This window comes from Salarias fasciatus, assembly GCF_902148845.1.
Source record: "Salarias fasciatus chromosome 7 unlocalized genomic scaffold, fSalaFa1.1 super_scaffold_4, whole genome shotgun sequence".
Taxonomy (NCBI): domain Eukaryota; kingdom Metazoa; phylum Chordata; class Actinopteri; order Blenniiformes; family Blenniidae; genus Salarias; species Salarias fasciatus.
Genome location: NW_021941229.1, coordinates 7,587,437 through 7,613,836, shown reverse-complemented (window position 1 = coordinate 7,613,836; position 26,400 = coordinate 7,587,437). Strand labels below are relative to the sequence as shown.

The window sequence follows — 26,400 nt, the reverse complement described above, 5'->3', positions numbered from 1 at the left end:
GATACTGCAAATGTTTGCAGAGCCACAAAGTAAGAGTGAAATTCAGTTTGAGTTTCTGTTACAGCTCCGTCGCATGATGCAAGAGAGGAGAAACAGAAATGCAAATCGCGGTGGCTTGGAGCCAGTCAGCCACGCAGACATCACAGAGGCTGAAGGAACTGGCAGGCACAGAGTCTCACAGACAGACAGCAGAAAGAGACGAGACAGACGGTTAGGCAACGGCTGACCTTTGATCTTCACTTTTGTCACGCGAGTCACGTTTCCCTCTGGGTTGGAGGCGTGGCAGGTGTACTGTCCTGCTGACTGCATGCTCGCTGCTCGCAGAGATAACTCTGCCTCCTGGTAAACACGACATGACAGACGGACGGATGAGAGGTATACAGATGCACGTGTGATCGCGGTCACAGATACAGACGGACAGTTGCACATTTTTATCGTGACAGACAGGCAACAGCTACCATGGCATTCGCAAAAGTTTGGGAACTGATCAGTGATACATATCATTTCTCCAAGAGCTTTTAAGATATTTAGCAGAAGCCATTCCTCCATCTGTTCTCGATTCAACTTCACTAAATATTTCCATTCAGTGCTTCACAGCTACCCAGGTGCTTTTAGCTTCTCCAAACACTTTCTTTTAGTGATAGTGGCTCGGTTTTTTATTTGTTATAAAGAACCACACTGGTATTTCCAGATGCTGCTTTGTAGACTTTAAACATTTGTGAGAAGGTTGGAAATGCCTGCAGATTCTGCTGTGCACACTCTGTCTGAGCAGCCGTAACTCTTGTGATACCCACAATTTCTTGAAAATGTACTGGTTTTCTTTATTTTTTTCTTGAGAAATAAAAAGATGACCAGAAAGGTTCAAAGTGGATATTTACTACCTGAAATAAAAACCCTACAAAAGGTAGGACTTGAGGATTCTGGGGTGCAATTTCCCTGGCAGAGATCATCACCAGGTTAGTCCAGAACTCCTTACAGGTAAGGCCCCAGGAGATGATGAGATACACCGAGGAATAATGTGGATATTGTCCTGGGAGGGAGGTGTACTATCTGAAGATGGATTTTAATTATTTCGGGGTTTTATTCACAAGTGATGGGAGGAGGGCTGGTGAGATCAGTCACAAATACAGACGGGCGGCTGATGTATTGCAGTTAGAGAACCACACTGATGTGGTGAAGAGGAGCTGACCTGTAAAGCAAAGCTCACCCCCCCTCAATCTATGGTCATGACCAAAAGAATGAGATCACAGATACCAGCAGCTGAAATGGGTTTTCTTTCCAGGGTGGCAGGCGCCACTTTTGGTGAGAGCGTGCGGAATTCAGCCATCTGGGAGGAGTCAGTCGAGGTTGTTCGAACATCTGATCAGGATGCCCCCGGTCACGCTCCCATTAGAGGCACGTCCAACTGGAAGGAGGCCCTGAGGAGCGCCCGGGACTAACTGGACAGATTATATCTCTGGGTTGGTCTGGGAGTGACTGGGGGTCCCCCCAGAGGAGCTGGGAGAAGTTGCGGAGGACAGTGATGAATGGGCTTCCTTGCTCTCTCCACTGCCATCACAACCACATACAGACGGAGGGAAGACGAAGTCGGATGGACAGACTTACTGAATCTGTGACCTTTCTTTTTTGTTTAAAGAATGTCTGATGAAATCTGACAACCCAAATGACCCCTCTACCTAAATGAGGTTCCGATTCATCATTGGTGCAGCCACGTTACTTTTCATTCTACCTGGAGCCCTCCAAAAAAGGACCATGAACCACCTCTTCAATCTCTGATCTGCCAAAACATCAAACCTTTAAAAGCCTTTAAAATATCAGCAATGTGCAGTTCCCAAATCTGTTCTGAATTCAATAAACTTTGAAATGTGAAAACCTGATTCTGACAACCTCAGAGCAAAGGTTAACTGTTTGATTACCAGTAACTCTTGTTTTTCATTTTTATTTAGCGTGCCACATGAGGTGTGTTACTTCCACTTTGTAGTGTGGCTCAAAGGCACAAAGCTCAAAAGAAATCCACCACGCTCAAAAATGTTTATATTATAAACAACGTAAAAAGACTTGTAAATGCTTGGATGAATACTGACAGCAGCATGTAATTGCTAAAAAAAAAAAATCGTCGGAGAATGGCTCAACACACTAGCGATGATTTCAGTATGAATCAGAGAAAACTGTGTTGCCTCTCACACACACACACACGGATACACACATCCGTCACGGTACCATTTTTACCATCTCTTAGAATGATGCAGCTCCATTAAATTTTAAAGCTGAACTCCTGAACTTCAGCCTTTGTGTGTTTCTCCTTCATAAATTGTGTTTTCTGAATAGACTCGGCGTGACATGTCGACATTTCTCACAAAGAAAATAACTCGGCTCCCGTTTTTCACTGTTGAATTAGTTTGCCTAAAATAATACAAATGAAAAAAAAAAAATCTGTTTTATTAACTTAGAAAGAAATAAAATGTCACTGGCACTCAACTTATTCTGGTACACTAAAGGAGAAAGTACACTTTTCATTATGTTTGTACTGCGCTGCATGTTCCAGTCATCAGTCGGTGTGTGATAAAAAGCATGAGGGGTGAGGAATTTAATGGTTTCTATGATGAAGACGTTCAGAATTCTGCATGTACGGAGGTAGATCGGCGGGCGTAGGGAGGAAAGGGCGTCAAATTCCAACAACTTTGGTCTGTTTTTTCTTAAAAGATATGCCCTAAACTCTTTGCTAACTCCCATATTCAGTCCGCACTTACCCGAGTATCACTTTTTTGAATGACGCTGCCATCTTTCAGCCAAGTGATGGTGGGAGCAGGGTTGCCGCTGGCAATGCAGGACAGAGAAAGAGGACTTCCGACCAAAACCTCCACCACAGGAGGCGGGGCTTGGACGAAGGATGGAGGACCTGCGGATTGCAAGACAAAAAAAAAATAAATATAAATATGTAACTGGACGTGTCTATCTGTCTCCATAGGAGGGGAAGCCGCTGATGAAGACCGGCCGAATTTAGAAAACAGAATCGTCCCCCCCCTTTCAGACAAAATAGACTCAGATGTCAGATATGGCGCCTCCCCGTCTGCAACAATACAGAAACATAAAGCAAGATAAACAATGTCTTCCAAAGAGCAGCCAGACGCAAATCAAGAAAAAAAAGCTACAAATTAAAAAGCTGCAGTCGCAAACAATAAATCTTTTGTCGCTCTTGTTCGTCCCCTCTTTTTGTTTTTAATGAATTTATATGCAGCCTGACAGCAGCTCGGCCTTGTTTGTTAAACAGCGGCAGCCTTTTGCGAGGCTTCGCCGACATCTAGATGCATTATTATTTCGCACGTCGGAGTGAAAATGTCAGATACAAACGCCGCCTTTTAGATCTGCTAATGCGAACGTTTCACCGCCACTTGAAGTCTCAGATCTCATCAGACAACGTTCAAGAAGAGGCGGGGAAGCTTTCACGACATAAACCACCCACTTCCCCAAGACTTAAATCCTTAAGGTAGTTTCACAACCAATAAAAAGCATATTTATGTTATGCTTGTCTTCATAAAAATCAGGCTTTTTGTCTGCTGATGATCTTGCCGCGTACAAACGGCTCTTTGATCTCTGCGTTTCTGCATGTGAACGCCACCCCGGTCTCTTATGTTGGAGGATGAGTGCAAACAATAGGTGGGGAGCGTATCTGCAGGTGCACGTCAGCGGCGCTGCCTCCAAAGCCTCGAGTACACAGTCATGATCCATTATCATTCCCATCGCTAACCTGGCGCTCTGCACGGACCCGCTCGGCGAGGCTGTCTCGCCTCGCTTTGATCTGCACTGCGCCGCTACTCTGTTCTGTACGTTTGTGAGTGGAATCACAGCGAAGGTGGGTTTTTTCCCCCTTCAAAAAAATACAAACTTCAAAGCACACCCTCACCTGCCTCCCCCCCCCCCCAAAAAAAAAATGCATATTTCATATTCAGATGTATTATTTAAACCTATCAATAAGTATAACGAATATTCTTTGCAAATTCTGTGCTGAGAGAGTCAAAAGTTACCCGAATTACATGATCTGTTTAGAAAGTCTCGACACTTTGTGAAGCTCCTTTTCAAGGCTTTTTCAAAAAGAGGTCTTTTAAAGAGGTGCTTTATGCACATTCAGCCTGTCGAGATGGGAAACGCAGGCAGGTGTGCGCAGATTAGATGAATTAAAACACCAGACTTGGACGTAAAAGTTCACATTTCCAGTGCAATGAGGTTGAAAAACAGAACTTCCGTTTGAATTTTTAGGCTATGAATAAATAAAAAGAGCTCTATGGCTTTATAACCAACTGAAACACAGGATCAACGCAGCAGAAGCTGAAGGTAGCTTCTTTAGATTTAAAGGTTTACCTCTTCTAAAGAATTCTGTTTGTCTTTTATTTAAGCATTGACACAACGCTTCTAAAAAAGGTTTCAAGGACACTGGGATTCGGGCTTGGATATTCAGAGAGCTTAATCTAAAGACTTCAATTCACTTTATTTCCACAGCACAGAGGTGAGTTGTATGTAATTGCTTAGTTTTTCACATTGCATCTGCAGAGGCTGTAAGCTAAAGAATTTATTTGTAATCACACATACTGTATTAATTTATTTCTCTTTTTGTTTGTTAGTTTGACTTAGATGTGTTTTAAATGCAGTTTGACCTACCATTTTACTACTTATCTGATTTTTTTTTTGCCTTTTTAAAGGGATTTTTGTCTATATTTTTGCAAAACCAAGCAATTATTACAAAAAATTACAACTATCTCAACATGAATAAAATTCTAATGAATTATGAAAAACAGTGAAATGTCCAAAAAGCTTCTCCCATTCTGAATGTTTTTACAAACTCACCCTGATAGCTTGGCTTTGAGGCTATTTTTATAGCAATATAGTAAATAACGATGTTTTCTCTGAAATTCCTTACAATTTGCTTGGTGGTTTGGCGGACCGGATTGGAGCCCCTTGTGGGCCTTATGTTTGACACCCTCCCGCTCCCTTTAAATGCCTCATCTTTAATTTGCTGTATCCACACGGATTCTTGGTGTCTGTCTCCTGGTGCTCGTCCTCAGTCGACCTCTTGACCCCGCCCGGGTCCACCTCTCCTTTGGCCCACAATCGACAGGCTAATGCGGACGGCTGGGAGGGATGGATGGACTCATTTGGCCGCTGCGACGGAGCCTGCTGGCTCAGCAGTTCTCTGATGGTGTATTTTTAGACTCTTCCAGACTACAGCCGCTGAAATTGATTGGAGCTGTAATGTCGACTAAAAATAGCCTGAGAGACATTCAAGTGCTTTCAGGAATCTAAGAAACTGTGGGGTCGATGTTCGGACCTGTTGCTTCTCATTATAACAGATACTTTTTCGACAGTCTGCTAATTTGTCATGAGCACAACCACATCTATGAGAGGGAGAAACTCAGCTGCAGAACTTAGGCGGGAATAAATTGTATTAAGATTGAATATGTTAAATAAGAAATGGTTCTAATGTAATATACGAAAGACTGAAACTGTAATGACGGTAATCGAAATCATCCCTGGAACAGGTAAAACGAAAGACAGCAAATGCATTTCTGGGGTAATGTGGTGAAATGGTGAAAGGTCATTAACATCATTAGTTATAAAAGGATTTGTTCTGTAATTGTTGTGAAACCTGGTTGCTCTTTATATTAACAGGATAACCCTATTTAAAAAAAAAATAACCACAATCTCAAAAATGAAGATTAATTTAAAATATTCAGTAAAATCAAACAATTTCATTTGGCTAATGTTATTCATATTTAATGCTGGAGCGAACAATAACTCTCACTTCCGAAAAAAGACAAGTAGGAAACATTCCAACTGTTTTTTTTTCTGTTTGTATATCAGTATATAAGAGGCTTCACAGGTTTCAGTTTGAATACAATACCTCAATTTGATAGATCTGTGTCCTTATTATCAAGCTTTCACATAAAAATGAGGTGTAATTGATTTTAGCGTGACCGCATCCTGATTTATTCACATTTTATGGTAATAATGTTGGATAAATACAGTCGTGTGCTGCCAATGAATCAGTGTGTTGATATGACATGACGGAGATATAATGTGTAGTGGGTAATCTGTGCAATCAGAGAACATCTGATCAAAGAGACGGTAAACAAAGCATTTAATAGCAACATTTGGTGGCTGTTTGCTTTCAGTTTGCAGTCAGAGAGAGAGAAGGCAGATTTGAGTTGGGAACAAAAGCAGCATTCAGTGCTGAAACCCAGCCTGGAGCGCCGATAAATAAAACTTATTCATCCTGACTTTCGGTGTTTTGACTGACACGCTGGGCGAGGGCAATCTTCGGGATCCAATAATATTTGCCGTTCAAACAGGTTTCAATTGTGTTCTTTGTTTACATTGGGATCGCTGCTTTATTTCACATTGAGGAGGCCAGATTTAACCCAGACAGGAAGGAGTGATGAAAGCACTCCGGTCCAGAAAGCTCACCCGTGACGGACAGCACGGTCCTGGTCCCGTTTCGCAGCTCGTCCGAGGGCTTGTCCAGCAGGAGGATTCGACACTCGTACGCGCCCTGGTCGTCCAGCTGCAGGCCGTCCAGCCTGAGGGAGGTGGTTCGCACCAGAGTCACCCGACCTGCAGGAGCAGAGTGTAGAGGGGGGAGAGGTGAGCGAGGAGCGCGGGAGAAGCCGACCGGAAGCTGATGCTGATCTCACTTGGCACCTCGCAGGTCTGAGCCGCGCACGTGCGAACACCCACAGCCATCTTCTCATGTTGCCTGAAGGTGACCGCACACATCGGGCGGGTGCGCGTGCGCGTGCACGCCGGGAAACCCGATCTCACGGTTGCCAAGTGACAGCTCCCTTGAAGCCGACGCAGCTCCGAACATCGGCCTCTTTATGTTTTCCGCTCTGCAGCCTGCATCGCGTGTTGTCCGTCTAGTTTTCACAAGTCGACTAACGCAGAATCATCCGGTGACCCGGCAGCGCGGGACGGCACGGCCGAACACAAACCGTCAATAAAGGCATTTCACAGGGACACCCGGACTTTTCTGGGCACAGAAAACATGTAAGCAGCAGACACGTTACTGCAAAGACGGCTCAATCCCACCGGGACGTGTGTGTGTGTGTGTGTGTGTGATGGTAATTATTAACAGAGGCTTGGATGGGTCAGGCTGACGGGCAGGCAGAGGCAGGAAGTTGCAGTAAGGTATGCTGGCTGCGATAACACACCCTATTTACTTTTCCAAGCTGCCAAAAAGGGACTAAACCCACAAGGGGTGGGAAAAAAAAAAACAGTGAAAAACACACATCGGCATCCACTCTGAGGGATTAGCACATTTAAAAATCCCACCCTTTGACCCCTGGCAGTTTCCCCTCTCTCTCATGTTTACTGGCTCAGTGTGATATAGGTCAGGGTAGCACCTCGGAGGAGAGGCTCTGCTGAGACAGGGATGCGGTGTGAATGTGACCGGGAGTGCGCTGGAGGCCGGGCGAAACGCGAGCGCCTCGACTGCCCGCCATCTGAAAAATGCATGATTGCAAGAGATTTGAATGTGAGGTAAATTGAGTGTGAGGCTGGCGAACAAGCAGGACACCGCGGTGCAGACGCGGGAACACAGGCGGGGGGAAATTAGGACTTTCGTCTTCGGTCTTGACACACACACACACACACACAGAGCCTGGTGTTTTTACACAGTGTGAAAACACGAGCGTGTGCCCACATGCGGAACAAGATTTAGTGAGTTGACGGCGTGCCAAGTGAGTCAGGATGGTAGTAAAATGAGGTAAGTTTAGCCGAGCATTGTTGATGTAAATAAAACAACAACATTTGCATTTTCGACTTTCACTCAAGTCCTTTCCCGGCTTCCAAAAGCAACTAAGGAACGAGTGCTAAATCAACCCTGACTCGGAGAAATTGCATTCCTGTACAACAGAGTGGCGTCCTCAGAAAATATATTCTGAAGGACAACAAATGGAAACAAAACAAACAGCAACGATATCTTGATTTATAATGCATTTGCGATACCATGCAAATACCCCAGGAAGGTTGTTCTGCAGTTTTTCTGAATCCCTCAGAGATGTACACTGTGAGGCCGTCCAGGGTAAAGACCGAAACTACTGGAAGTAAAGACAGATATGAGTAATTACCTGAACAGCCTTCTAGATGAGTGTTTATTAGACTGACCTGGACTCAGCTTATCTCTTAATGTGGACTTTGCTCTTCGTGAACGGTCTCACGTGCACACATCGGCCATAAACAAACAGACAGACTGAAACGTGAAATGTGGTTTAGTCGGGCAGAAAGGTTAAACACAAAAAGTAAATCAATTGTATTAAATGAGCACAGATGCTGGCAACACATTACACTGTTTGAGCTTTTTTTTTTTTTTTCTGTTTTGGAATTATTTCATTAAATGCGATCCAAGTGTCACACAGTGAAGAGGAAACTAAAACACCTCCTCATGGATTTTTCATACGATCCTCAGCCTCAGACGACGCAACAGTCTGCAGAATAATGAGGCTGGGGTCGAATTACAAGCACAGAGTGGCGAGTGCCTGCAGGCTAGGTACTTTTGAAATCTTTCAGCCAATCAGGGAAGGGGCCTTTCCAGCAGAGCTGTGCACTGTGACCTTTGGTTTGTCCCCGGCAGGCACACGAGGGGTAAATGATAACTTATATATGAGGTGAAACTTGTCAATATAACCACTTTATTAAACACTGATCGTTAAGCCACAAAAAAGTGCCAGAGAATGAAACAAAAGCCTAACAAGACCACATGCATACATTTTCGGTGTATGCGTTGAAGGAAAAGCAATCGTGTTAACAAATCTGTACAAACACTTTCTGGTTATTGTAGTAAAACTGGACCCTTTATAGCTTCAACAATGTCCCAGTAGGAAACAAGAAAGAAAAACACTTAATACCATTTCTATCCCAAATCTTTTCTGACAAATGCTGCAGAGTCCAAGAGCAAAGATAAGGATTTCTGAAACTGTACAAACTCTACTAACAGCAGTGACCATGAAGAAAAAAAAACCTCTTTCATTTGAACAATATGAACGTTGTATGACTTGAGCTGTTTAGAGAACAAGAACACTTGAGAGTTATAAACCATTCAAAACATGGTTTATAACCATGGGGGGGTTTGGGGGGGGTTCCTCTCATGGTCGAGAAGCATGTATGGACAGGTGTGTGAGCACAACTTCAGCCTGCAAATGTTTGACCGGTCTGTATTCTGTGTACGTTTTGAGCAATAATTGCAGGGTGTGTAATTGTTAGTTGTCCTCCTCAAATGTGCTGCTAGAAATCTGCCCGAAAACGAAGAAAATGCAAGAAATGTGCCGATATGCTCCAGAAAGGAAAGAAACTGATACTGACAACAAACAACGGCCCTCATCATCGCCATCCTCCTCCTCCTCCTCCTCCTCCTCCTCACTGCTCGCTCAGCTCAAAACAATAAATTAGCCATCCTATCAGTGTGTACACACACACACACACACACACTCTCCACCCGAAGGCCCCTGGAGGCTCCGTCCTTCAGTGTGCTCTCAGGTGACGGGGAAACTCGAACCCATTCAGGGCCGTGAAGAAACACAACTCCCCACAAGTAACACGGTTGGGTCTGAGGAGAGGAGTTGGCAGACGGGGAGTCGATGATTAAATATGGTGGTGATTATCTCTCTTAAGACAAAGGCTTTCAAGGGAAAATGAGAAGCTATCTCCATATAAATTAGCGGCTAATTAAATGGCACATTGTGAAGTCAAAATCTTGTTTGAAAACTCACTTTCAAACAGCCGACCTTCAGCGGTTCACGCCTGGTCTCTTCAAATGTTGTACAGCTCACATTTTTACACCGTGATACCTCCTTTTTGCTGCTTCTTCATTCCTTCATTTTGTTTTTTTTTTTGTATTTCACTGAAAATTGCAACCCGACCAAACTCAGCCGCTCCTGTGAAATGACTCCAGGTTTGAAGTCCTATTTTTGATTACTTTAAAAAGGAAGGTACCACTTTTCTTTTGCTTGTGCTCATTGATTTACTGCCTTCTAAATAGGATATGGAACATTTTGGAAAAGGTGTTTTGAAATTAGAGGAAAAAGGTTTCTAAAGAATGATTCTGGGGAAAGAAAATATTTGAATCCAAACTGCCGTTATGTATAATGCAGACGCAGTTATGTTCTCAAGGATGTGACAGGCACAGGTGGCGAGCTTCAGCCAAGTTTTGTGCTTTTTGTGGTTTCGTTTTTTTAGACGACAAGGCGGGTGAGATTCTGCTGCTCATCGCCCTGTTGAACTCAAACGTATCTTGTTTTGAAAGTTTTGAACAGATAACTCAGGGCTGGTAGCACCAGCGTGATTGCTGAGATGATTTCAGCGGCTCCGACCACCGGTAACGTGTAAACCGTCCCCCAAAACACAACATAAACTTTTGCATTTTCTTTAAAACACCGTGGTGTGAATGCGGCCTCAGTCACCGAGACCGGCTCGCTGCTGTAATGAACATCCCAACTCAGGCTTTCTTGTTAAAGTCCGCGTGGGAACCGGAGGCTATTAGCCATTTTAGCTTAGTGTGATGTGTTAGAGAACTGATTGAGATGGGATTTACACAGGTGAGCTCCAGAAGAGTGCATCCACGCCGCTGTATTTACTTTTTATTGAGTCAGCAGCAGCATGGGAGCGGAGGGACTTCCTGTCCCGTCCGCAGAGCTCAGGCTAATCCTTTGGATCTTTACTGCTCTATTACAACAAATACATTTAAACCCTTTCAGCTCCCAGTGCTCTCCGGGGAGCGATGTGTGGAAAATCGAACGCATCTCACACTTTGCCAAAACACAAACACGACCGGAGACAAAGGCCATTGAAGGGGGGAGACGGCGTGCAAGGCTGAGACGTTGAATTTTATTTAAGGTGGCCAGGACAGAGCGATGACAGCAGTGAATAAACACAGGGACTCACTTGGATAACTTCCATTACAATCACAACAGCTGAAGAACCGTTGGAGTCCGAGTCCGGGGGCCAAACTGCTGAGACACCCGAGAATAACACCCCAAGGGGGAATGAAAGACGTGCAGGAGAGCGTTACCTTCCCATACGGCACCTGTTACTCCCTGACGACACCAGCGTACCTGTGAGAAAGCCTGAGCTCGGCATCAGACGGGACAAAGCGCCTTTTAAAACCTTTTGTGCGGACGGAGAACAGCAGCTCTCTGTTTGTCACCGGAGAGGCATGCGATCGACAGAGCCGTCCTTTTAAAGACGGAGTTTTGTTTCTGCGTGGGACGCTTTACGGCTGAAAGAGTGCACAAGAAGCAGGATTCACAGGCCAAACAGAGGGACTCAGCAGGCTGCAGTCCATAACTCCACATCACTGTCAGGAAATTTAAATCCAGGATTAGGATTAATTCATCAGAAAGTCATGTATTATTGATATGGTGTAACAGATTAGAAATTAGAATTTAATTAGCAAGAGCTGAAGCTGTTGATTTAACAGAAAACTCACTGACCTTAAGAAATTCATGTCTGGTTTTCTTTTTGTTGATTTGTATTTTTTCTATTTGTCGATTGTGTTTCACAGAAAATTACAACCCGACCAGACTCAGCCACTCCTCTGAAATGAGTCCAGGTTTGAAGTCTTATATTTGATCGCACTAAAAGGCAGGTACCACTTTTCTTTTGCTTTAGCACAAAGTGAAGCACCCACCTGAGTCATTGATTCTTTCTTCCAGACAGGATATGTAACATTTTAGAAAGGAGGTTCAGGGAAAAAAACTAAATTAGAGAAAAACAAATATCTTTTGAGGAGTGATACAAAACGCACCTTGCTTTGATTTGAACAGCACTTATGTCAAGTCACAGTTTTCCCCTGAAGTTGGTTATAAATGTGTCATAAATATGACTCTTTCTTCAGTCATCCAGGTATCTAGTCACCCGATCTTCAAATCCCACTTTCCACCACAAGGGGGTGGGTCTTTCTGAGCACCGCCCAGACAGCAACAATCAGGTCAGAAATTATTAAATCCAATGATGAGATCAAAGCTCCTCTTTAAACCTTGATTACGGGCGGAGAACTGCAGTTTTCTGTGTGTCACCAGAGAAGCAAGTCATTAGCAGACGTCCCCGTTTAAAGTTTGTTTTTTTTTTTTGGTTTTTTGTGAGGGTTGCTTTATGGTTGACTGAGATGCACCTAAAGAAATAACTCACAGGCCAAAGGGCAGGTGGATTTTAAGACTTTTACGACCTTCTCATTCTGAAAGGAGCATCCGGCCTAATGAGTCGTGACATCGGTGTGTGTGCAGCCGGATCGTCTTCGGAGTCAGCGACAAAAGGCTACTGTCTTTTATGAGCCCGGGCTTGAATTAAAGTCCGCCTCGCTGCCGCTCCAGATAATTCATCATCCAAGGTTCGCCCTGACTTTATTGCTATGTAAATGTCTGTATCATATTTCCTGGTCAGGCGAGGGTGGGGGGGGGGGGGGGGTGGCCACTTATGAGAAAGGGCTTGACTCAGCTGAAAGCAGGTTTCCATCCTTGAACAAATACACACCTACGAGCACTGATTGCTGCCTACTACTGTGGGTAAGCGCAATAAATGAATCTGCGGGACTCGGTTAGTGTATGCACAGAGCGACCTGTAAGGGTAAGGGTTGAAATATACACACCAGCAATAAAACAGTATTACTATCACGTGCTGTCGGTGCAGTCAGAACCGTATCCATCCTCTGTGCCGAGGACCTTGATTGTTTGAACAAGTATTTGCAAAACACCCCACAGCATTGCAGAGGGTGGCGTCATAGCCCTGCTCTTTATGTTGAGCCATTGTGCTCAAAATACTAAATATTGTGTATTAATCTACCACTGAAATGAGTCCCCGGTCAATCTATTTGCATTCAGTTTGCAAAAAAATCGACCATGATCCAAGTTTCAAGCAAATTAAACGTGACTGCACTCCCTGACTTGCTTCACTGGGGCCACGTGAAGGGAGAATATGCTGCGAGTTGAAATGTATCTGTAAAGTGCTAACTCTAAGCGTATTGTTAAGGCTTCAGAAGGCGGAAGCAGGAGTTCATAATAACAGTTTCTTGCTATAATAACGTAAATGAATGGAGGTAAAACTGAGCATTACGGTCTGTGTCAGGGCAAAAGTGATATTTTAGATTACAATGCACACTGCGGGTGTGGCCAGCGCAGGCTGGCATAATTACAGAAATCTGAGAGGAAAAAAAAAAAAAAATCCAAAGATACTCATGCAGAATGTAATAGTGTTCTTGCTGGGAAAATTTTAACTGAGAACCAAATGATTCAAAATACAGTGTGAAGACCTTGCTCACCATAACATAGGTATGACGCCACCCACTGCAATGCTGAGGTTCATGGGTGTTTAGCACATCCTTGTTATTCAGTGTGTCTAATAAAGTGTGAGCATTTTTTTAATAAAATTACATTTTGAGCACAGGCCACAATGCACGGGGAAAATTGATTGGATTTAATCTTCTTGTGAGGCTTGCAAACAATATAAAAATGAAAGTAGAGTGCCTGCCAGTTTTTTAGCTTTTTCTATTTAATATTTGGTCAATTGCTTAATTTTTTGTCAATTAGACAAAGGTCAAGCCAATGGCTTCCAATAGTAGAATTTATAGCCTGCAACAGTATATTCTTTGATTTACCTCTTTGGACTGTTAAATAGAAACCAATACATGAAATATCTTGACAATTACACACATTTTTTCAACTATTTCTTGCTTCTCCAGCCTCCCTCACCCTTTAGTTTCCCCTGAAGACCTCGAAGCATCACCGACTCTTCTGAATCCAAATATTGGGGATGTTTTGTTTATCATTTCATCCGCGTTTCCCCGATATTCAGAAAGATCTGGCGTGTTTGGAAACTCCAGCCGAATTTAAAAGCAATTTGTGTGGGTTTGAACAGTATTTAGCTGCACAGCATAGGCCTGTAATAACTGATGCAACAGAGAGTAAGAAAGATTTTGAAGAGTATTGAAGAAGAGTATATCCTTCTCCGTAATTATAAGATGAAATGTTGATTGCTGTTATCTACCCCCTATTGCTATTCCCATAACTGAAAATAAATGACAAGGTTAAATCCTCAGTGCCAGTTAACTCTCTGCTGTACGCTCCCACCTGAGTGTTAAAATTAATTTCACTCTTTGAAGTGGAATCGCCGAGCCTCCTCTGGCAGTTTTCTTTCTAAAACTGCACTTTCAGTCAAAACCCTTCTCCGTGCTCCGGCAGAAATTCAAATACCCCGGAAAAGTCCGCAGGTTGAATTTCTCTCGGAGCATTACTGCGGAAAAGAAAAACAGCTCAGACAAAAGGAAGATCTGAGCCACCCAGACATGCCTTCTTTTTGGCCACATTTGTTCCATTGTTTGCGACTTTAAAGGATAACAGAAGCCACACAAAGGTATTCTTGGTCCATTGAGGATCTTTTTTCCCCACAGAGTCTCTTTGTACTTGGCGCTGTGGGCCCAAAGTGCACAATGGGTGATGATGCAACACGAGAGTTTCAGTTCCTTTAAAAAGTAGCTCCCACTAAGGCCGGATTGAAAAGGTCCACGAGGTGTGGCGAGGAAAATACTCTGAGAACCAGATACTCAATACACTGGGGCTGCACCAGCTCACAACAGCACTCTCTTCTAATAGTGTTATTCCAAAATTAAATGATTTTTAAGTATCAGGTATCAGGAAAGAAAATTCCCTTTTTCAACTACGTGTAACAATAAATATTGGTACACACTTTGTCACACAGGCAGACAACACAAAATATGATATTTTTAAACGTCCCTAAAGGGATATTTGAATTTTTGTAGAATGTGTGTCAAAATTGTGAGATCAGCCAAACACCAGCACAAACTCAAAGATTACAGAAAACACAAGCTTTGTTGATTATTCAACCAGCATATTCTGACTCTAAGAGAAATCTATTTAAATTCTCCCATAATGCTGTAATACTGAGTATGTTTCAAGAATACTAATAAGATCAAATGCATGCATGTTAATGTCACCTTGAGGAAGACAAGTAGTCCTTTTTGTTAAATTTGCTTCCATGATTCTCAGAAGTTCCTAAGGTGGCAGTACTTGGAGAAAAATAAGCCTTGGATGAAATATGTGCATCACTCTCAATGATCAAAGTTTCCAACATCTGGTAGATTAGATGAAAGTTACACCAATTAACTTATCCACCCACCTCATTTGGCTCCATTTACAGATCCTTTACACCAATAAAATAATCAAAACACCATCACATCCTTTTATTCTCCCATAAGACCGGTGGGCCAAAGCTGGCCCACAAGAAGCTCCAATCCGGTCAAAAGGACTCAACACTAAGACCAGACCAGAACTGAGATATCAATGATGCTGCTGTGAAAGATCGCTGCCAATCTGCGATCAGACTAGCCTCAAAGCCATGCTGTCGGGGTGACTTCGTAAAAACATGAAGACAACAGCGGTCGGAGAAGTTTTCTGGACATTTCTCTGTATTTTACTCCAGAAGGTTTAATTTGAACTGGCTTTATGCTGAGATTGTAGTCACTTTCTGGAGCAATTGTTTGGTTTTGTGACATTTTTCATCACGTATCCTCTGTGCCATGACAAAGAACAACTTAAAAGTTTAAATTTAAAGGTTATTGTGGCACTGTTTTCACCGGTCTGGTCCACTCAAGGTAAAACTGAGCTGTATGTGGCCCTTGAGCTAAAATGAGTTTGACACCCCTGCCTTATAAAATGAAAATTCCACAGGCTATAATACCTTATTAGTGAGCAGCCACTCTCTTGCATTTCCTAAAACCATGTTTCTGACTAACACATCAGGTTTCTTGTGGATAAAACACTGTGAGTGGTGCAGGACAAGCTGTGTGATGATGACACTGTGTACTGCACATTCTTGATGTGGTGTTGATGGTTGTATCAGAGGAATGGAAGGAAGTTTAATTAGCATAGTAGTCTGCTTTTGACTCAGGAGAAGACTTCAATCTGTTTAGAGTAATGTACAAGCAAAAAAAAAAAAAAAAAAAAAAAAAACACCCACGTACACATATTTCAGACTGTTGAATTATTTCTATAGATTCGTGAATTTTCTTCTTCCGTGTTCCATAAAGTGGTCAGAGTGCATGCAGCAGACATTTTCAGGAAAGTAACACGGCATGCGTGCAGTGACTCACCCTCATAATTTGGATGAACTCGAGGTGGGTACGATCCGAATTTAATCAGCACTGGAATGTCGAGTCCCTGTCGAATCCACTCCACCACGTGCAAGGCCACGGCGGGCGCGGCTGCCAGATCCGATGGCGGGAGGCTGCACTCCAGCTCCACCGATCCCCCGACCTGTCCGCGCAACTCGGACTCCACTCCTTCAGCGGTCACTGTCAGGGTCATCAGAGGAGGAACCAGAAATTAGTTTAAGTGCAATTAGCAATGGATGAGCGATTAATATGGACGGCTGAGTGCTGAAAGCACAGCGGGCTGCAAATGATGTGTAATCATATCATGGAGATACTTACAGAAGTGGCAAACAACTGCCACCAGAGTGAAAGTCTGCAGATTTGATCTCGCTGACCCCATATCTGTCACTCATACAACCTGCAGCATGCTCAATCTGTTGGCAAAAGAGACACAATTGTCACAATCACATTGCTTCCCTGGCGGCACAAGAGAAGACAGCCATCTGTGACAGATTTCCAAACTAAAAAGGCTACAGCAGAGCTGCCACTTGTGTCATAATTTTCACAGACGGGGTGGGGAGTGCGCCTTCAGATTTTTTTTATACCGCTTTCCAATAACTGGAATTCATCCCATATCATTACACAAATGGGCAGAGCAGCTTCAGCAGCCAGAAAACTCCCCGGGACCCAAGATGCTTTTTTGAAAGTAAATGTCATAAATGTCAAATAAATCTTTTTCAGAGTCACGTGCAGAGCGACATCTAAGTGTTTTATTTAGAGCACATCAATAGAGATGTTTGGCTGCCGCAGTCAGGAGACTCAGCAGTCAAGGAGAGTGATAAGCCGTGCTGATAAGACACGTAGGCCACGGCGAGGCGTCAAGGAGCGCAACTGAATGTCAGAATACACGTTCAATCCGGTCTCAGTAATCCCCGCTCCGACTGGACCGAATCTGCAAAACCCAGGTGGGAAAAATCTACACCATCGGTCAGAATTAAGTCCTCATCTTTTTAAAATCATTTCCCTGTCAAGGTAGAAGCAGTAAATCGTCCAGTAAAGTGACTTAATCTTTATTAAAATCACGTTATTAGTGGTTTCTGCATACATGAGGGTGACGTTGCTGATGCATGACGGCATGTAAAACTCGCCGGGTTGAATCGGGTTATGTTTTTTCAAGTAGGACTACGGTCCTGACAGAAATGGGTATCGGTGCATCCTGAAGGATAAATGTGTCAATCTTTAACCAGGGTGAAATCAGCCAACGCTAATTCAGGACAGCAGCTGTAAAACTGGATTATCAAGTGACTATGACAATAAATCTAGACACGATAACATCCTAATCTATTCTCACTGTAACACTAAAACAAGGAAATCATAAAACAACTGACCCATTTCTGTAATATAAAAAAAAATAAGACTGTTAACGCCCATGAACTCCAACAAACTGTGTTGCTAATGTTCAAGTAAAACTTGTCAGGAACTTTTAATTATAGCGCGACGGTGATGAATGCTTTGCTGTAAATTTAGTCACTTATGTCTGAACTTTTGAAAAGAAGCACTGAACTGTTTTCAAGCTACAAGGTTGTTGCTTATTTCACAAGGCAGTGACGACACAGCACTCTATTCTACTTCATCACTGAAGATTCATATTTTTCTTGAAAAGTCACCTTTTGTGTTCAATGTGACTTTATTGTTTCATTCTCCTTCCCTGTTCTAAGTGTTCAGCTTAAAAATATTGATCCTAAACTGTTCTTAAGCTTAAGTAAATCATGCATTTATATATGATTTTATGATTGCGCTGTTGTCACAGCATTATAAATAACAGTTGAAGACTATTAGATGAAAAAAATGAAAAAAGACTGTAAGATGGCAAGAATCTAACAAGGCAGGAGAGGAGAATGGATATTAAGGATTTGCACGTAGGAAGAGAAAAGAAACCCGTCAACAGAGCAGCTCATAAAACAGGAGCCCCAAAACAAATAAATCACAGAATGATTTTCAACCTCTCTAATCTACAATCTCTTTTTATTGGTAAATAGCAACACAAGCCTAAGTCTGTATTGAGACTGTGCTCAAAAAGAAAAAACAAAAACACTGACATCATTAAAGGTAATGTAATTTATGTAATTTCACTCAATAACTCATTGTCAACTCTATAAATGTATTAAAAGACCCACATATTGTTTATTCTGAACCAGCAGAGTTATTTTCGACTTCAACACAGCAAGTGAAATGGCTGTTTTCAGATCAATATATCAAAAAGTTGTGTAAATTCAAGTATTAACTATTTAACTGGGTAGTGCCAATGTTCGTCCACTATGATTTCCTGCATCTTACAGTTTTGTATAATAGCCCTTCTGTATCAGAAAAAAACTAGCACATAAAGACTTGTCTGGAGGAAACACCAACCACATTCAACTCAAGCAATGTTATCCTGAATGGAGCGACGACTACAGCTGGAAACGATGCTAGCTGGCCTCACTGAAGCCAGTTTGACATCCCTGAGACACTGTGATGCCAGATAGCACAGATATGACCTGCAAACATCTTTTAAAACCTGCAAAACATCTTTTAAGCTAATTTTTTTTTTTTTTTTTGAAGAAAAAGGTTTTAGAAAGTTACGAGAAGACATTAAGCTTGTATACAAATTACAACAACCTAAAATGCTAACTTCTCTGACGCAAAGTTCCTCGTACTTCAGCAACACTTAAAACACTTAAAATAGTTCAACTCTGTAATGAAGATGGCTTTAAATACATACAGGATTTAGGTTTTGGAATTTATACCTATTTTTCCATTTGTTAGACCAGTCCTCTTTAAAAGTTTTTGTTTAAACAACTGAGGAACTACCAAAGTTAACTAAACATTATCACTATTTAAGTTTGGTTGTTTTTGTAAAGAAACCATGCACACATGCAGAGAATAAAATAATGCATAGACATTCATATGGACAGATGATGAAGTCGGATTGGTATTTCGATGACTTGAATATGAAACTGTCAAATCACAGGAGGATATGGACTGGAAGTCACCACGTTCTGGAGGCCGCCATTGTCGTTATGGTCCATTTGCAGAAGAATTAGTCACTACAGCTGCGATGAAGCAGCATTTCAGAGAAGTCAGAGTCCGAGCATTTTCCCAAAGTTCCACCTTTGGAGCAGTTTTAAAAAAAGCTGTGTCATCAGCGGCTCCGAGCACCGCTGTCGTGGAAACAGATCCAAAAAACACAACTAAAGTTTTCCGTATTCACTGGAAATGGGGCCTTATAAATGACACCTGTGACTGTCCATGTGTGGCCTGTACAGATTAATCTTTCAATACTTGTGAGATGACAGTGCAAAGGTTTTGTTTTTTTTTTTTAAATTGATTTGTATGTCAGATTTATTAGGTTGTGCCAACGTGACTGATCTCTATACTTCCAAAACACAGAGCACTAAACACTGTTGTCCCAGCAGCAGCAAAACTCCATATCCACCGCCTCTCAACCATCAGGCTTTTATGGCCTTTATTCATTTCATGGCTGGGGCAAAGTCTGAACTGGTGAAAAACAATTACCCAGGCTGTCAACAGCTGCTGCGCTTGTTCCGGCATACTCCCGTGCTTCAGCAAGCAGCGTGGCATACACAGATTTTCCACAAAATCCAAGTCATAAAAAGAGAAAGAAACAAAGTAAACCCCCCCAAAAAAACTCAATTTGCGACACGTCTGCTGATCACAGTCTGTTTTACTTCCTATCCTCTACACTTCACCCATGTAGCACTATGCAAAGCAGCACAGCAAAGAGTTCATACTGAACTTATTACATTTGAGTGTTTGCAGAGACTGAGCCAGGCGGGCCAAGGTAAAACTGCCACGTTCTTATTCTGGGGCTTCTCTTCCTCACACAGTAGACCAGGATGAAAGCACACACTCTTACACATATGCACGCACTGCTAAAGCTTACTGCTGCCATGGCTGAGCTTTCTCCGTACGCCAGGTTATCAACAGATGCTTTGGTGAAGTGAGCACTTCATGGTTCTCAGGGTGGAAAGAACGGAGTTATATCGTCGGCATAGAGAGAGACCAAGTCTGGAAGGAGCTTTTGAGCTGGTTCTGCCAAAATGTGTTCTTTGAAAAGAAATGCTAGCTAAAAGATTTGAGGAATAAAGCTTGGTGGAGTAGTGCTGAGCACTCTCACAGTAAAAATCTCCTCAGTTCAAGTTCAAGCTGGGCTTGGCGGCTTTTTTTTTCTTCTTCTTTTAATGAAGTTTCATGCTCTCCTTGCACACATGCTTGGGTGAAGTTCTTTCTTTAAATTGACTGAAAATATGAATACACTGATCTGGTTTTATGTTTATTCTCTGTTATGGACAAGTGACACATTCAGGCTTCCACAGTCGGCTGAGTCAGCCTCAAGTAGCCCATAATCCAGAGCCGGATAAATACATTTAGAAAGACGATTAATGGATGGATGCTAAAGTAATGACAATCAAAAACAAAGTTAAACCAAACATAACAATAACAACTAAAGCGTATCACCTTCCCTACAGATCTGCCACTTTTAAAACCAAATGAACTCTATCTCTATCTACCAAATGAACTCTATCTGAGCGACTGTAGCCATTTAGCTGATCAGCCTTTTTCTGTGTTTTACTGTAGTTTGCCATTTTAACTATTTGTTTCTGATACTATTATACTGAGGCTCTGTTTACACAACAACATTTTCAAAATAATGTCCATTTGCATGGAAAATGGCAGAACATATGCGATCATACGCTATAAACTTTAACAATGGAGACTTTTTCTGCCTTTAACGATCCGGTGGTATTTCTTTTTCATTATTATTTTTCCAAAACCAAAAGCTCAACATTTTCAAGGACAGGGCATTGAGCCAGATATTTTAAGTTTAATGAAAAAGTTCTGACACACACAGTGTCACTGATTAAATAAAGAAAACCAGACGTTCTACGCACCATTAGACATCGTAATACAGACTTATTTGTGTGTCTAGTGAAATAAAATGTCATAGTGGTATTATGAAAAAGAAAAAAAGAACTTTTTTGTGAACTAATGCGTGGCAAACACAGCGAGACGAAAGATGAGAGGCAAAACAAAAACCTTGTTAAGCCGCGGGACTTTTTCGCCGTCATTAAATCAGAAGCGTAAGAAGCCCGAGAGCAGCTGAACCGAGCGAGCAGCGCAGGTGACAATCCCCGGCCGTGGCAACCCAGATGGTCTCCAGACATTTTCCCTGAGTGGCGTTCTCGCCTCCTGCGACTCGGCGGTGGCGCGGCACTCCAGAAAATGTTTAAAGCTGAAATAAACGAGCCTGCAGCTCACAAAAGAAAGGGTCCTGTCGCACGCAGATTTATCAGCTGGCAGAAATAGAAATGTCAGTGACGGGCGTGCTGTGGAAATACTGTTTTGTTTTTCAGTTTTTTTTTCATTTGCTGTTTTAATCTACACAAGGAGAGAAATGGGCAACCAGCTGATTAATCATGACGAAGGCGCAGCGGCAGATTTATGAGCCGCGCTGCCTTCTCTTACGCCCCGCCGCACTTCAAAAAAAAAAACAAAAAAAAAAAACACAGATAAAGGGGCTCCCACACAAATGTTTTCTCATCAAAATTCTGCTTTCTGATCAACGCTCACTCCAGTCTGTGCTCAAAACGTGCGCTTCATCATGTTCCAGGTATTGATTCAGACTACAGGTGCAGCGTCCCTCGGGGGGGAACGCATTCCCAGGGTGTTTGTTCAGCACTGTTTCAAAGCTGTTTGTATCTGCCAGCGAAAGCTAAATTGGACATTAACCTCTGACCAGAGTGCGAGTAAACAGGAGGGGGAGGAAGCCACACTGCTAATGCGCCGTGACCCAAAGAGGTAAAAAAAGTACACTCAACACAAAATGCTGTTTTCTAACTTTGAACTAACTAAAAAAAAAAAAAAAAAAAAACTAAAAAAAAATCACAGCTTCAAAGGTACTGCCAAAAACACAAATTTTCCAGAGCTGCAGGACTGAGACTTGAGACCCATGACATGAAAGATACATTTTCTTCATTTTTATCCTGTGTCCGTGTGATAAGCCTTCATGTATCTCTTCCTGTGTGGTTGATGTCAAACAAATTACACTCAAAGTATCGTCTCGTATTGAAATCCCTGTGTTGTTGTTGATGTTGTTGTTGTTTCCTCTCCTGTATCTCACACATTTGATGACTCACTCTGCTGTTGAAGGCTGTCGTCTACTCATGCATGCACTGGAAAAACCTCCGCTTGAGTAACCACAAAAGTTAACAACATCCCAGTTTCCTCAACATTTTTCCACTCAATTAATCAATTTGGGCTTTTTGGGGTATGAAAAGAAGAGTTTTGCCAAGTGAGACTTTGTTAAAATTACGATATTGGGTTAATCCATTCATAAGTGACTGTCAGTCCCTCTCATTGAACCTGCTGTAACCTGCCACCCTGCGGGTAAATCTTACTGTGATTAACGTTCTGCTGATCTTTAATTTCTCCTCCACAAGGCGCATAATTTGTGCTTGCATGTCCACATCTTGTTTTGCCTGTAAGCTTGCGCATGAGTGAGAAAAGTCCGTTTTGAAATTCATACGCACACTCTCCATCACAATGGAGACCCTGCGCGTGGCTTGGTTTGATGTGCACTTGAGGGAAAATAGGACACATTGAAAAGGCAGCGAGAACAATAAAGAGGCTTCCGCTGTGCGGGTATTGCCTCTACTGTGCTCAGAGTACAAATATTAGGTGTCTGAATGACACAATCCTCTGGTGATTCGACCCAGTGACATGCAGACCTGCATTTGAAGCCGTTTGTCTTAACTTCCTCACGTCTGTCAAGCTGATGAAAATCACTAACAGCTGGGCTTAACATTGAGATCTGTGTTACTTTTATATTATTTGTAGAGTTTGGAAAAGTGGCAATGCATTTAGACCTTTTTTTACTGAAAATCAGTTGCAAAAACATGATTGAAACAGTTGCCACTGGTTGGTGCATTGTTGCAAGCAAGCTCAATTAAACAACAATAAAATGTAAAATCAAACATGCAAAAAAAAAAAAAACATAAGATGCAAAAGAGACATGATATATACAATACTGTGTGAAAGGAAATAAAAACAGACAAAATAGAGTAATTATGTTCAACGCAGCACTAGAACGGTTACAAGTGACACTGTGTGTTACTCTCCTGAGTTCAGGAGTCTGATGGACCGAGGGATAAAGCTGTTCCTCAGCCTGTTTGTGTCGGGACTCCAGTCTCTTCCCTGATGGCAGCAGGCTGAACAGCTGCTGGCCGGGGTGCCTGCTGTCTGCACACATCTTTTTTGCTCGACTGATGCAGCAGGAGGTTCTCCAGCGATTTTCTCCTCAGTCCAGGTGACCCTCTGTGCTGGCTACGTCGTCTTCAGCATTTCTGTTTCCATGTAAACGGACATCGTTTTCAAAACACTGCCGCGTGAATGCGAGACCTTGACGAAATGAAAACGCCAAAAAAGACGCATTTCCAATTGAAACATTGTGCAAACGGGGCCATATGTTGGAGGGCTAATCTTCAGCTCCCGGTGTTATGTAGAGTTCTTGGAAACGAGATGAAAAAGTTGGATGTGATCTGCAGACCCCTAAGTGAGCCGATCACACATCAGGTGTGCGGAATGAGCAGACATAACAAGCCAGATGCAGGTGCTGTATGGAACTGCTAACAAGCCACTCAGACTTTGAAATGCTGCTACTCAAATGTTGCAGATGAAAGTGAAGGTCATGATGGAAAGAAGCAGAGCTTCAGCAAGGCTGACGACAGTGAAGTGTGTCTAAAACTGTATGTAACTCGGAAAGATGTGAGAGGATCTAACTGTTAACTGTGTGAGTCTGCATGCACCAGTGTCTTCTTTCAACTCCAGTTACAAATGTTTAAAATTGACAGTTTATTTCCATTTGTTTTGATTATTTTTCTCTAAAACAAGATGTGTTTAGCAAAACCTTTTTTTCCAAATATCACTGCTCTTACAGCTGTTGCATTATGCATATTTTCACAGACTCACCCCGACAGCATGGCTTTGAGGCCAGTTTGACAGGAATGAGGCAGCTATCTTTCATGGCAGTGTCATGGGGTTTCCATCCATCTATTCTTATTCGAATTTTCAAAAATAGCAAAAATAAACATTAATGGAAATGGTAAAAAATTTTTTAAAAAAGGCCGAAAATTTGCCAAAAAAAGTGACGTTTCAGATTGGGCCTCAGTGAGCTTTTGTGTCCTTTATAAGAAATGTGTTTGGTTTTTTTCCATCAATTTTTATCATTTGCTTTGTGGTTTGGTGGGCCAAATTGGAGCCTCTTGTGGGCCATCTTTGGCCCGTGCGCCTTAGGTTTGAAACCCCTGATTTAGAACACATTCCATCTTGTTAGTATAAATTATTAAGCCAAAAGTCATGTGCAATTTACACTTTCCAAAAGATCTTAATCTTTTGGAAAATCCTAATCTGGATATATCTTAATATTTAGTGACTTTAAAGGTGCTGTAGGCAGGATTCTGCATCTCTGCCATCTTGCTTAGGGTTACCTAAGTAAGATGGCGATTTGACCCATCTAAGATGGCGATTTGAAACCCAGCACAGCCAATCCTGTCCTGTTTTCTCTGACATCACGCCCTTACACAAGTTAAGTTAAGTTAAGAACGTGTGACAAATGCCCCTCGACCAATCACGGTTAGAGTCTCAGGGGCTCTTCTGATTGGTCAAAGATACCTGGAGCTGTGGAGATTCCTTTTCAGCTCAGAACAGAGACAGATGGAAACGCTGTGCCCTCGCGGTAGTGCAATTATGCTACACTCCTAAAGGATTATCAATGGATACTCTAACATTTAATCCAAAGAAAACATAGAAAAATTAGCATTGACTAGCAAAATCCTGCCTACAGCACCTTTAAACATTCAAGCAAACTGTGTGAAAGATTTCCTGAAAATGACTTAAAACAAGCTTATTTTAACTTGTTCAACAAACCTCAATATTTTCATAATCAGGATTGTCTGCTTTCCTTTGCGTGTGTGTGTGTGTGTGTGTTATAAAGAGTGGCAGCCTGAGAATTGTTTGAGATTTGAGAATTCCTTTGCTTGCTGGAAGAGTTGTGTTGGGAGCATCTATTATACATGACTGGTTGCACAAGTTTAACGCAGAGAATATTTCTGAAACACACCTCCAGAAGCACAATACAATCACTTTATGTGTAAATTGCAATGATTAATTCGTCATCTTTGAAAAATTAGTCATCTGAGTTGAGTGTTTTGCAAGTTTCTGTCTGCGTTCTGTTGACAGCCGAGTCTTTACATCAGAATGAAATAACACGAGGTATCATCTGCTGTCTGTCTGCTGCGCCGCGCTGCCAAAAGCACCCTTCCCCATCGCTCGTGCAACGTGACTGGCTGCTGCGGCGGCGGCGAGGACACAATCAAAGCCTCACGGCTGATAGGCCGTGGAGAGATTTTATACCAGAGTTTTTAATCTTCGCAGCTCGGGGAGGGCGTTATCGCACCGAGTCAAAAGGCTAAACTCTGATTGAAGGGCTGGTGTTGGAAGTCACGTTACGGTCTGATCTTTTTTATTTATTGTTTCAGATGTGATTCATGATGCTGAAGAACAGATTCCATTTCACGTGACTGGAGACCAGAAACTTGATGCTTCTAGTCTGTGGGCAACGGTTTGAACTTGGAACACACTCTTTCTGCTGTGTGCTCGCCGTGGATGTTTGAAGTGGGCGGGGCCCGTTTGAAAGAGCAGTGATATCACTGCGTTTACACGCCAATCAGGATCTGGCAACATTTGAATCAGGATCTGATTACTGACTGTTAATCTCCAGATGAAGTAATGTAATATGTATGGCCTTTAACTGATTTTTAGTTTAGTTCAGTTACCTGGAGGCCAACCTAAAGCTCCCTTAGGATCACTTTGGTCACCTAAAATCCACAAGCAATCCACCTTGGTTGATTATTCATGTGAATATCTGTGTACTCTCATTGCTAATATTTATAGACATCATTTTCAAAACGTTGCCATGTAAATGCAAAACTTTGTTGAACACAAAAATGATGCGTTTTCACCTTAAAAGGAACAAGGACAGACCAATAGTCTTGTTGAAGTCTTTTTTTAATCCCTAGCAACGGTATCGTAATCTTTAAAAAGAGCTTTTTTGATTCCATGTTTTTCATAAATTTGCCTGAAAGTAGAGTCTGCTTCAGGTTTGACAGACATTTCCTGGAGCCAATCATGCTGTG

At 42.3% G+C, this 26,400-nt stretch overlaps 1 protein-coding gene across 1 annotated transcript in view; it reads right to left on the bottom strand.

Annotated features, from left to right (window-relative positions):
* Positions 1–23,456, bottom strand: part of igsf9a (immunoglobulin superfamily, member 9a) — a gene marked incomplete at its 3' end in the record, with an annotated part of 62,587 nt that extends 39,131 nt beyond the window's left edge. Inside the window, exons 1-6 of the mRNA XM_030085599.1 lie at positions 23,322–23,456; positions 16,509–16,581; positions 16,148–16,348; positions 6,460–6,606; positions 2,751–2,899; positions 228–339 (exon numbers count right to left, since the gene is read on the bottom strand). Of these exons, the coding sequence (XP_029941459.1) occupies positions 228–339; positions 2,751–2,899; positions 6,460–6,606; positions 16,148–16,348; positions 16,509–16,581; positions 23,322–23,456 (817 nt within the window). The remainder of the gene's footprint in view (positions 1–227; positions 340–2,750; positions 2,900–6,459; positions 6,607–16,147; positions 16,349–16,508; positions 16,582–23,321) is intronic.
* Positions 23,457–26,400: the final 2,944 nt, after the last annotated feature.